Source organism: Cetorhinus maximus, chromosome 4 (genome assembly GCF_964194155.1).
Source record: "Cetorhinus maximus chromosome 4, sCetMax3.hap1.1, whole genome shotgun sequence".
Lineage (NCBI taxonomy): Eukaryota > Metazoa > Chordata > Chondrichthyes > Lamniformes > Cetorhinidae > Cetorhinus > Cetorhinus maximus.
In genome coordinates, this window is record NC_135882.1 from 119,702,383 (window position 1) to 119,715,785 (window position 13,403).

At 46.4% G+C, this 13,403-nt stretch overlaps 1 protein-coding gene across 1 annotated transcript in view; it reads right to left on the reverse strand.

Annotated features, from left to right (window-relative positions):
• LOC144680090 (cyclic nucleotide-gated channel beta-3-like) overlaps positions 1-13,403 on the reverse strand; it is a 183,730-nt gene that overhangs the window by 123,108 nt on the left and 47,219 nt on the right. Inside the window, exon 4 of the mRNA XM_078541235.1 lies at positions 2,208-2,377. Coding sequence (XP_078397361.1) covers positions 2,208-2,377 — 170 coding nt within the window. The remainder of the gene's footprint in view (positions 1-2,207; positions 2,378-13,403) is intronic.

Genomic DNA, 13,403 nt, shown 5'->3' on the forward strand with positions numbered 1-13,403 from the left:
CAACAGCATGCTTGCCCCTTTTGTGTTTTTTACTTTTACCTATATGGCCTCATTTGATGACCCTTCCAAGATATCGTCCCTCCTCACTGCTATAATTGATTCTTTGATCAATATTGCGACCCCCCCACTCCTCTTCTATCTCCCTCTCTATCTCGTCTGAATACCCTATAACCAGAATGTTGAGCTGCCAATCCTGCCCTTCTTTTAGCCAAGTCTCGGCCATAGCTATGATATCATACTCCCACGTGCCTATCTGTGCCCTAAACTCGTTTGTCTTATTCTTCAGGCTCCTTACATTAAAATATATTCCATTTAGCCTTGCTAAACTCACTTCTCTCTTATTTAGCCTATGTTTCCTCTGCCTTCCAGACTCACTTACTAGCGTTTTAACTTCAGATTGCAGCTCAGCTTCTCTCCCCTCTGAACTACTTTTCAGGGTCCCACCCCACTGCCAATTTAGTTCAAATCCATCCCAAAGCATTGGCAAACCTCCCTGCGAGGATGTTGGTCCTGTTCCTGTTCAGATGTAACCCGCCCAAATTGTATAGGTCCCACCTCCCCCAGAAACAGTCCTAATTCCCCAGGAATCTAAAGCCCTCCCTCCTGCACCATCTCTCCAGCCACACATTCCTCTGCTCTATCCTCCTGTTCCTATATTCACTACTGTGTGGCACCTGGAGTAATCTGGAGATTACTACCTTTGAAGTCCTGCTTTTCAATTTCCTACCTAACTCCCTAAAGTCTGCTTGCAGGACCTCATTTCTCTTTCCTCCTTTGTCATTGGTCCCAACATGGACCACAGTCTCTGGCTGTCCACACTCCCCCTTCAGAATTTCCTGCAGCTGTTCCATAACATCCTTGACCCTGGCACCCGGGAGGCAACATACCATCCTCGAGACATGTCAATGGCCGCAGGAGCGCCTGTCTACTCCCCTCACTAGCAAATCCCCCACTACTATTGCTCTTCCACACTTCCTCCTCCTGCCCTGAGCAGCTGGACCACCCACAGTGCCATGACCTTTGTTCTGGTTGGCCTCCACAGAGGAACCGTCACTCTCACCATTTTCGAAGGCCGAAAATTTGTTTGCGAGTGAGATGCACTCAGGGGATTCCCTCACTCCTTGCCTTCTGTCAGGCGGTCACCCATTCCCTCTCTGCTTGCAATTCCTTAAGCTGCGGGGTGACCATGTCCTGAAATGTGCTATCCATGAACCTCTCAGCCTCGTGAATGCACCATAGTGCCCCCAGAACTACCAGCAAAACCCGGAGCTCGAATTGCTCCAGTTGGAGGCACTTCCTGCACACATGGTCATCCAGACTGCCAGGAGCATCTAGGGTTGCCCACATAGCGCAGGATGTGCAAATCATGGGACTGAGCTCCCCAGATATATCTTAACTAAATAGACCCTTCCTTTTATTTTACCCATACTCCTACTTGAGTATAGACTAGATGCTAGATCTTCTAGATAGACTAGATCCTCTAGGTGCTGCTGACTGCCTGTCCCAGGGTCCTCCTTTTGCACTCTCCTCTAGGTGCTGCTGACTGCCTGTCCCAGGGTCCTCCTTTTGCACTCTCCTCTAGGTGCTGCTGACTGCCTGTCCCAGAGTCCTCCTCTCGCACTCTCCTCCCTACGTAGGATGAATGTTCCTATATAATATGTTTTTAGCAAATATCAATACCGTACCTTAAATAAACAGCTGGCTGCAATAATCACATTTCTGAATAAAAGTTATGTTTTTCTATGTATCAGTGTGAAAGTGCATATCCTCCAGCCACTTTCTAAGGAAATGAAAGGCTCACATAATAAGGAAGGGCCATTTAGTCTGTTCCTTCTGAAAACCATATGCAATCTACTCTAGCATGCACTCTATCATACTCATTCAATTCGCTAAGAGAGGCTCATAAAGCAAGATAAGTTTATTTAGTCCTTAAAACTTAATTTCCTAATATTGGAAATCCAACATTGTGAAATATTCTTAGCCAGTTTAGTTTCTATATCATATTAAAGCACTTGGAGTCAAAATTGGTGTGATGAAAATAAGCCCATAACAAACTTTGGTCTCTGAACACAAGTGCATATTATTAATTACATTATCTCTCGATACATTACTCATCAGTTTACTGACTAAATGTCACAGTACATTAATTACCATGTGCTACGTGATTCATTAGTTACCAGATCTTTGTCTCTGAAGATAGAACTTACAAACTGATGGAGTTTCTTCTGGTGAAGAATCACGCTGATCAAGTAGCTTTTCTTTGTACAGTATTGTCCTTTCCCGCATACGTATCACTAGGTTCTGGAGCTGTGCATCAGCTAAATCACTGTTAAGTACGGGTTGTTGTTTTTGCTTGCATTTATTGCAGGATGAAATGCTGCAAAAATAAAAATCAATACTTATGCACAAAAGATATTGAACTATAAATTATTAACTGATTCAAGCTATTTGGAAAACTCATTAATTGGGTTATTAATTAGTTAATTAACAGTTTGGTGGCTAAGTTCTTACGATTGCAGCGAGCATGAGCATATCTACTTTGTAATTTTCAACAACTATGATTCTAAAGTCACATGATGGCAGCCATTTTCTGCTGAAGATTGTAAGGTGCTATGGCAGTAATTGTCATGAAAAAATATGTTTTACACCATAATGTTATATTATCCCACTGAAACAAAGGGCAGAATTTTCCTGATCCCGCGATGGCAAGGCTTCAGGAAAATAGAGGGGAATGCCTTTGGGACAGCTTCCTGATGCAATCCTGTTCCAGCCAACTTTCCTGGGGTAGCCTGAGAAGTGGGTTGTCCATCCACTGCACCAAGGGGGGCCAGCCAATTTATATAATTAAGGCCCCAATTTTGTGGCCTTGCCAGTATTTTTGCCAGAGGCAGAGCAGCCCAGCCCCTGCCAAACCATGAATGGAAACTGCTAGCTCTATGGAGGTGGTGTCCCTGTGACAGGGTGGGGACTATCAGAACTGGAGGCACCATGCCACAAAGAGGGGGCCATAGGCAGGCAAGGCTGCACCCACAGCCCAAACGCTTCAACTGGAGGCCTTACTTAATTTCTCATTTAAATTTACATCTCCAAGGGTGCTTAAACATGGAGGCACCCTTGTGATCTCTGATCTGCCTCAGCAACACCCACCTCTGCTCATGGGATGGCCAAGGCTCAAGAGCTGCCAGTCCTCTGATTGGGGCCAGCAGCACCTGGAGATGATCCACCGTCCTTAATTGGATGGTGACTGTGGAGGGGACTAATTTAGAAGGGAAGATTGCTCGGTCGTTCTAGCTCCTGGAAAGTGCGGGCTCAGTACCCTCATTTGATGCTGATGTCTGTGCCCCGAAGTCCGCAAGGAAATCCAGCCCAAAGCATGGAATTTACTATTCCTTTGTCCAATATTTTAACTGTGTCCTTTTAATGTAGGCCAGTGAGAACCTGCATTAAGGCGTCAAGACAACATCTGGTTGAATGTGGCATCAAGGAGTTGTCAGGACGATATCATATTTAGACATCAGTCTGCCTTTCACTCCAGATTTTTTGTCAGGGTTTACTCCCTTAGCCCTCAACTCTCCTGAGGTTTCCACAAGCTAGTGGAGCTATTCACCCATTGCTGGTTCATGAGTGCCAGGGTGCGTCCACATTGCCAGTGGGCCTGCAGCATGAATGTCTGGGGACCAAACATCCTCTGAGTTCCTCTGAAGCTTTAGAGGGACCCAGTTTCCATGTGTTGCCACGTGGAGACACAGCTGAGGACTTGCTGATGGAGAGACTGTGTATTGACAGGAGAGACTTATGCATTTGGTTCTCTTTTTTACATTGCTGCTAGGCAGTGAAGTGGGATGAAAATGAGAAGCAAACTAACCCAGGAAAGTGGAAAGCCTGCTAACTTCACCCATAGACTAGACGCATCACATCGACCTGTCGGACATACCATTTAGGCTGAATAATACGCTCCAAAAACAGGAAGGTTATGTACATGTGCGTATTATCAGGTGTGATCACACTGGGTCGCGTTCCCGACGTCATCACGCCAATTCCGGGTAATATGGCTGGTGGGCGGGGCTAAAAATCGGATGCCCACCTGCGTTATTCAAATTTCATTAAAGTGGTTATTTAAACTCGTTAATCAGGCAATTGACTGAATAATACATAGTGTGAGAAATAAAGTGCTTGTTAGGGCAGGTTTAAAGAGTTCAATTGAATCCTGAGTTTCAGTTTAACAGTTCAGGGTTCTGTGACTGCTGGAAATGCTTCATGCAAGGAGTAGAGTTTGCATTTGTAACTTATCTTATTTAGAGGCCTTGTTCCTCCTGCAGAGAGGTCCATTTAGGTGTTGATCATCACCTTTGCCTTCAAACTAGGCCAAACATGGGGACTATAGTCTCTGTGGGAGACACAACCTCTAATAACGAGGGGAGGAGGATGAGGAGGAGGACAATGAGAGGAAGGAGGGCACATTGGGAGGTCCAGGATGCACTGGTGGTGCGTGAGGGTACCAGAGCTGTGCCAGACCCAGAAGGTGATGAAGCCATCATCCATCCCAATGGAGGCGTAGAAGGACTTATGCAGCCCCTCGAGTATATAGGCAGAGTCTGAGCTATCGGCACATGTCCATAACACAATGCAAAAGGAGGCTCAGGCTCTCAAGAGCCACAGTTACATCCCTGTGTGGCATGCCGGCAGGGGAGATTTCTGCGTTGGAGGGTCACCCGATGCCTATAGCTGTAATGGTCACTGTTGTGCAAAACCTCTTCATGGCAGGGTCCTTTCAGACAGCATGGGGAGACCTCAGTGGCACAACGCAGCCTGCCGCACGCCGCTGCATAACGCAGCCTGCCACACGCCGCTGCACAACGCAGCCTGCCGCACGCCGCTGCACAACGCAGCCTGCCGCGCGCCGCTGCACAACGCAGCCTGCCGCGCGCCGCTGCACAACGCAGCCTGCCGCGCGCCGCTGCACAACGCAGCCTGCCGCGCGCCGCTGCACAACGCAGCCTGCCGCGCGCCGCTGCACAACGCAGCCGGCCGCGCGCCGCTGCATAACGCAGCCTGCCGCACGCCGCTGCATAACGCAGCCTGCCGCACGCCGCTGCATAACGCAGCCTGCTGCATGCCGCTGCATCAAGGTTTTCACTAATGCTATGTTCAGAAGGGCAGGAAATTACATCTCTTTCACAGAGGATGATCAGAGTCAACTCGAAAGAGCCAGAGGGTTTGCAGCAATATTAGGTTTCCCCAGGGCAGAGGGAGCCATTGACTGCACATCAAGGCTCCAGCTCGCCAGCCCTACATCTTTATTAGCAGGAAGGGCTTTCACTCATTGAACATTTAGCTGGTCTGTGATCATCATTGACGGATAATGCAGGTATGCAGCAGGTACCTGGGCAGCAGCCACAACTGCTTCATTCTGCATAACTCACAGGTGCCACACCTATTCAGCAGCTCTGATGCCCTGGATGGATGACTTCTGGGTGGCAAGGGTTACTCATTGAAAAGATGGCTCATGACCCCAATGAGGGTACCCAGAACAGACATCGACCAGAGATACAATGGGAGCTATGGAAGCAGCATGGCCATCATCGAACAGACCACAGGGCTGCTGAAAATCAGGAGGGTCATTGCAATGTGCTCCATTACATATGTTCCTCATGGTCATGGTGTACTATTCAGAAAGGGGATGCCTTTGAGAAAGAGGAGATGGCAGGTAGGGGCCATTCGTCTGAGGATGCGGGCGAGGATGTGGTGAGGGAACACAGCAACGTTTAGGTGGAAGGCCCTGGATGTGATCACATGGATGGCTGTGACATCAGGGATGCCTTGATAAGGCAGAGGTTTCTATAGCTTTTGAAATCCTGGCCTCAGAGCCGCAAGCATGGCATGTGTCCAAACATTTTTCCACGTAGAATGTGAGACTTATGTCACTGGCAATGCACTTACCCTGTCCATTTATTGACTTGATGCATCCTTCCCTGCCTCAAACTATTAAAGCTATTGTTTATTTCCCTAAGGAAGTTCAACAGCCATAACATATTAAAATAACTTCTGCATGAGAAACAATGAGGTTAGGGTTTATTTACATAATAATTATGAGACTTAACATTAACAGGCTTCAGGAATGTACCCATGTGATCCACTTGGTGACTACTGTAGAGCTTCGTTGATGTGTTTCCTAGTGTTGCAGCACAGTGCTCCTCCCTTGCTTGCAATGGAGACAGGCTGCTGATCTGCTATCTCCCTTAGCCTGGATGGCTTTGGTGGGGATCCTCTATGCAGCTGCGGCCTTGAACAGCCCATCATGTTAGAAGACTCCTGCTGAGTGGCAGGAGGAGCTTCTGTCGCTGAGGCACTAGATGAGGAAAGTGTCAATGGCAGCTGAATGGAGGAGATGCTGCCCCCATCAGGAGTGCCCTGAGAGGTGCTTCCAGATGGTGGCAACTGACGCTTATCCTCTGTCAGTAAATCCGTTTGGTCCTCCCTGTCTTCCCTGAGGTCCCAGGAGCTGGTTCAGTGCTCATGTTCCTCTTTCGCCCTGGCTATGGGCTCCTGAGGTCAGAGCCAGAGCGATGGTGTGCAGGTTGGAGCGCATACCCATGATTGCGTTTGCAATATCCTTGGTTTGCCCCTCAAGTCTGTCTGTGGAGGAAACTTGGTGGTCCGAAGGTTAGGTGCAGGTTAGCACATGGCCTGGATGCACACCTCCACAGTCTGGGCTGGAGCGTGCAACCCCCTTGGTATATCCACCAAATCGCCACACACCTTGCCCTGGAAATTCAACATCTGCCACCTTACAGACAACTTTAGAGGCTCCAGATGACTCGGAATCAGTCTCTGGATCACCTCGGGCACTCGTCGGACTACCCAAAGCCTGCTCCAACACATCCTCTGGCAGCTGTGTGTGTGACTGTGAAGTGCCCTCACCAATATCTGCACTAGTGCTTGAGGGTTGTGACAGTGCTTCCTCCAAGGGGAATGGCAGTCCTGCAATGACATTCGGGTCAGCTGAAGAGGCTTCACCTGCACCAGAGAGACAAACAAAAGGGCGTTAGTTCTTTTCAAAAGCCTTTTCACTGCTGTGCAAGGTCACAATGCTCAGCAGCTTAACAGTCATGTGCACCATTAGATATGAGATGATGCAAACACCATACACACTTGCAGCAACGTCCAAAGCTTTTGACTAGTAAGCTTTCCTGGGTTTTAGCCTCCAGCTGAGATTTATGTCTTTCATTCAATCGTGCCAGACATCAATAAAGCTTCCACGTTCCCTATCCCCCTTTCTGCCGGTTACAGCCATTTGCAACCTCACCAGACCCACGCCTTCCTTCAATTTCACCTCTGCGAATTGACCTGGAGGTCTCAGATGTGGAGAGCTCGAGAACCTCCTCCTTGAATGGCGTCAGAATCACCAGATCTGAAATAACCCTTCCCAGTTCAGCCTCTCTCCTGGGCATTGTGGGCATGCTTCTCCTGAAAATTGGTGTTACGTTGCATCTAAACACTGTTAGGTCATTTCATGACCCCCCACTCAGGCATAATCAGAAAAATGTTTGGCAGCCAAGATGATGTCCACCTTCTTCATCTGCACAGGCTCCTAACCCCGCACCCTCCACTTGGACCAAACACAATAAATGCACAATTCCTTTGCTGCATCATGTTATTTTGGATCTCCAGACAAATGCACATGCCTCGAGCATTCGCAATGCTATCCTGAAGCTTCATAGAGTCATAGAGTCATAGAGGTCTACAGCACAGAAAAAGGCCCTTCAGCCCATCAATTCTGCGCTGGTCAAACAAATACCTAACTATTCTAATCCCATTTTCCAGCACTAGGCCCATAGCCTTGTATGCCATGGCATTGCAAGTGTACATCCAAATACTTATTAAATGTTATGAGGGTTTCTGCCTCTACCACCCTTTCAGGCAATGAGTTCCAGATTCCCATCACCCTCTGGGTGCAAATATTCTTCCTCACATCCCCTCTAAACCTCCTGCCCCTTACCTTAAATCTTCCTGGCACAAGAATACACAGGCTAAGGAATTACTCACCTTGGCTGACCTCAGGGGGTCATTGAGCCTCTTCTGGCATTGTGTCCATGTGCACCTCACCAGCCTAACACTGCTGATCTCCTCCCAGGCTGCACGGCTTACAGGCGGTGGTCTCCTCTTCCCATTTGCTGGCATTAGTAGCTCATGTCAGGTGGACATAGCCCGGGGAAGACCAAGCAGTGAGTCCTCATCAAATCTAGGGGTGGCTTTGACCCTTCTCCCCCGCCTCTCCCCTTACTCCCTTGCCTCGGACATCTCTGGAGAGAAACATGCAATAACTAGACAACTCCTCTATGCTAAGATCAGGAAAACTTGTTAATGTTCAAGTTGAATGTCACCTGTGTTCAGTGGCAAACCATGAACATTTTAGAGAAAGCCTAGACAAATGCACAATTACCTTAAAGGCCTGCAAATATCTCCAGGTCACAAATGCCGAAGTCCTGCGCAGTTGGACCACATTTGCTGGGTCACCTGACTCTGCCCCGTGCCAGGTGGCCCTATAAATGACTGGTCTGGACCTTGTTCCGGAACGGGGTCACGACATCTGATGCCGGATATCCCGCATTCCAGGATTGATTGGGCGGAATCTTCAATTCCTTTGGCCCTCAGCCCGCCCCCAACTCCCTATTGGCCTATTTGACGCTTTATTCAGCATGTTACAATGCCAGGCCCGGAAGTCAGAAGGCAGCCAATTTCCTGCTGTGGATCCCACCCACCACACCAGGGTATATTATTCAGCCCCATATCACACCACTGATGTCTAAATATGTCATCTCTCCAGCAACTCCTGAAACCAAGCCAGTACCTAACGTAGTGCTTTGCATTCATTTGGACTCATCATGTGAGGTCGAGAAGGGGACCCTGATGCTTGGGCAGCCCAGTCTCCCCATAAATTTTGCCTAGGCTTGCATCCTTGAGAAGACACTCCAGTTTCACTGCAGAGCATTAACACAACACGGGAGTCAGGAGTTACAAGCGATAAGCCCAACTTGATTGGCGTAGAGAACGGGTGCTATGGGCTGTCTCTGATGATGGGAAGGACTGTCATCTCTCACTGGTCAGCCACTGCCCACGTCAATTCAGGCAGCCTCCTGAGCTGCTGACCCGCCACAGTCCATCTGCTTCAATAGGTGTTTGGAGATTGGACTCTGCGCAACAAGGGGACAGAATCCATCACACCAGGCAAACAAACAAAACAAATGAAAAGAAAGAAGATGCCAGCTCTTTGATTGACAACATCAGCAAGGGACTGAGAGATGAGTTGCAGCTGATTGATAATGTGCACAAAACAGTCATGATTAATGTGGAACTTGATAAGCTGAATATTAATATAGCTTCCCGACAAGAGACCAGGCCTGCTGTGAGCAGGATACTGACAGAAAAAACTTTACACGTTTATCTGGCAGAAAAAGAGTTTGGAGGAAATGCATGAGCATGATTTAGGATTCATTGTAAGGAATTTGCTTGATCATAGAAACCACCACAAAATTGTTCAGAATGTGTTCTCTCCATCAGCCTTTCAACTCAAACAGGGCCAGTTAACCTCATGAACATCTATGCTCCAATGCTGTGCTCCACTACAGAGCTGAAAGGTCAGTTTTATGAGGAGATTGACCTAAACCTGAGAAAAATATCTCGAGTAAAAATCCAACAATGTAACAATAACTAAACTTTACATATCCTTCACCACAGTTAATGCATCAGTAAAAGTTTAGCCCCTATGTCAGGGGCTATGTGTCCTTTCAAGATGGGGATCGCATGACCACAGAACACTTATCCTAATTGCCTTGTTGAAGTCTGGGATTTACTGTGGGATGCTAAAATAGCTGTGGCTTAATATAGAAAGTATTAGTGCACTGTTGTTCTGCGTTACTTAAGACTGTTTACTTTTTCTCATCGAAGCTTCTGGCAATTCTTTTAAAACTTAATAGTGACACACCATAAATCTCTTAATTGTCTTTGTACTGTGCGTGCTTAAAGGACTTAACACATTCTGCCATCACCAACCAGTGATGGGTGATTACTTCATCGTTTATGTTAGATAGAACACTCAGTGACATTTGCCTACATTAGGAGTGGAAAATGTCAACATCATCCTATCAAAAATCAATATTTTGTTCATGTAATCTTGCCTGACCACAGTTAACAAAGTACCATTATTATATTTTCCAACAACATGGGGCATGCACGGGTTTAATAAGTTTCTAAAGAACATTGTAAAGAATTGTAAATATCAGAGCATGTACATTGGATTTTGATCATTTTAAAATACATACCCCAAGGTGTTGGATAAATACCTGCCATCTGTTATTGACAAACTAATTTCTACAGATTGCAAGGCAACTTTTAAATTAAGCTCTTATTTTAAGCAATCCAAATATCATCCCTGCTCAAGCAGAAAATCCTCGGGTCCTTGACAGACAACTAGCCTTATTTCAAGAAACCAATACCAATGAGTCAGGTTTAAAGTGCAAGATCAAATTAAAAATGGACAACAATGGGGGTGATTTTAACACCCAAAGATGGCTGAATTTGAATAGGACAAGATGTAAAGATTTTAAAAATCTCAACCACAACCCACTTACAACCCACCCATTTCCCAGTTTAACACAGGTGAAACAAAGGGTGACAGCCAACCTGTCATATAGGAAGTGGGTTGTCCATATTATAACGAGTCTGGAGGCCTCACACTTAAAACCTGTCTTATAAGTTTGACCCTGGTCATGTCGATTTCCCAGGCTTGAGAAACCTGACAGCTCAAAGGAGACAAGGACTGCTTTAGGTAAAAGATAAGTAAATGCTCACTGATGATCAGTTTGGGTTCTGACAAGGCCACAAGGTTCCTGACCTCATTACAGCCTTGATACAAACATGGACAACAGATTTGAACTCAAGAGGGGAGATAAGAGTGACTGCCCTTGACATCAAGGCATCATTTGACCAAGTGTAGCATCAAGGAACCCTGGCAAAATTGAAGTCAATGGGAGCCAGGGGAAAATTCTCCACAGGCTGGAGTCATATGTAGAACAAAGGAAGAAAGTTGTGGTTGTTGGAGGTCAATCATCCCAGTCCCTAAATATTGCTGCAAGAGTTTCTGAGGATAGTGTCCAAGGCCCAACCATCTTCAGCTGCTTCATCAGTGACCTTCCTCCCATCACAAGATCAGAAGCGGGGAGTTCACTGATGATTCCACAATGAAAAGTACCATTCACAACTCCTCAGATACTGATCCATGCCAATATGCACCAAGACAACATTCAGGCTTGCACTAATAAGTGGGGAGAAACTTTCGTGCCATACCAGTGCCAGGCAATGACCATCTCCAACAAAAGTGAATCTAACCATCTACCTTGACATTCAATGGCATTACCATCGCTGAATCCCAAACTATCAACATCCTGGGGGTTACCATTGACCAGAAACTGAACTGGACAAGCCATATACATACTGTGACTACAACAGCAGTTCAGAGGCTGTGAATTCTGAGGCATGTAACTCACCTCCTGACTCCCCAAATCGTCCATCATCTACAAAGCACAAGTCAGGAGTGTGATGGAATACTCTCCATTGTCTGGAAGAGTGAGGCTCCAACAACACTCAAGAAGTTCAACATCATTTAGGGCAAAGCAATCCATTGGCACCCCATGCACCAACATAAATATTCATTCCCTCCACAACCGATGCACAATGGCAGCAGTGTGCATCATTTACGAGATGCATGGCAGCAACTCACCAAGGCTCTTTCGACAGCACCTTCAAAATTCGCAACCTCCACCACCTAGAAGGACAAGGGCAGCAGATTCATGAGAACACCACCACCTGCAAGTTCCCCTCCAAGCTACTCACACTGTCCTGACTTGGAACTATATCACCAGTCCTTCACTGTCATAGAATCAAAATCCTGAAAGTCCCTTCCCAGTAGCATTGAAGGTGTAAATGCACCAGATGGTTCAAGAAGGTGGCTCACCACCACCTTCTCAAAGGCAATTAGGAATGGCCAACAAATTCTGGCCTTGCCAGCAATACCCATATCCCATGAAAGAATAAAAATTAATTAAGTGACTTTACAGCACTGCTTGTGGGGCAGAAGGGGCAGGAGTGCTTGCTCCCAGCACCACCACCACTCCCATTCAAGAGACAACACCCTGAGCAGGGATCATTCCCATTGCAGCACTACCCCATCTGAAATCCCAACCCCTGTATTGGGGATTGGACACCACCCTCCTCCCTACCTCCGCCATGAATGTTCAGCCCCTCCTGCACCTGCTAACACAAGAGCAGGCTTTGTAACTGCTCCTGCAGTCTCTTCCAGAGCACACTCCACCTAACAGGGAGCCAAGTTTGTCATTCAGGTTAGATTCTGGGTTGGGAACCAATTCAACATAAAAGTCACTCACTGTGTTGTTAAAAATCAATGGCATGCAAGGACTTCTGGGCTTCCTGGCAAAAACTCCCTTCCACCTTGTATTTCACTTAGGCTTGTCAACATTGTGGCTAATGGGCAAATTTTAATGTTTTTTTTATTGCTCGGAGTTTGACACTGCTAACTGAAAATTAGCATGACTTTTTTATTAAAGATGTTGCAACAGGAGTCCTGAGGAATTATCAATCAATGTAGTGAGGCATGCTATATTCTGGAATCAAAGGAAAAGGATGAACATATGAACATTTATGAACAGGAAATAATGCCCTGGTCCCACACAATTTCAATACCTTGTTTATCACAATATGTGCACTCTCTACCCCTCCCCTTGGACAGGCAAAAAATAAATCAGATAAAAACCAGTTCATTTAGGGAAAATAATTTTGGGGAAAATTCTTGTCTGAACCCTGTTAATTCCAATAATTTCATACTGAGGAAGAATGAGTCTGAAGCTGTATCTTAAGCCAGGTTTATTTCTAAAACAGCAAAGTCACAGACTCTCCCAGACACCCAGAATGAACTGGTTTCTATACTGTTGCAGTGGTTCCCTAATCCTTCCCCAACTGGGGACAGCTATGCTTAATTACCAACTTAAAGCATGCATTCTATTGCTGCACAATTTCAACATTAAGAAACCCTACTCACTCCCGCCTCATCACCCCTGGTGATGGAAACTAGACCAGGAGGTCTTTCTGTTCTTAGCGATTCTATGCAGTATCTTTCTTTTGTAAGAGATAATCTCCACTCTAGCTGGAGACAGGTCTAGCTCTTGCTTGAAGGAATTCAGTCAATTTGCATCCACTGTCCAAGATGGCAGTCTGTTCCAGAGCTCAACTATTCTCCAGAATAATGAGTACTTTGTATCAGTCTTCACTAGAGAAGAAGTTGCTTCCAACATTGCAGTAATAGAGAAAGTATTATAAATAGAATTAAA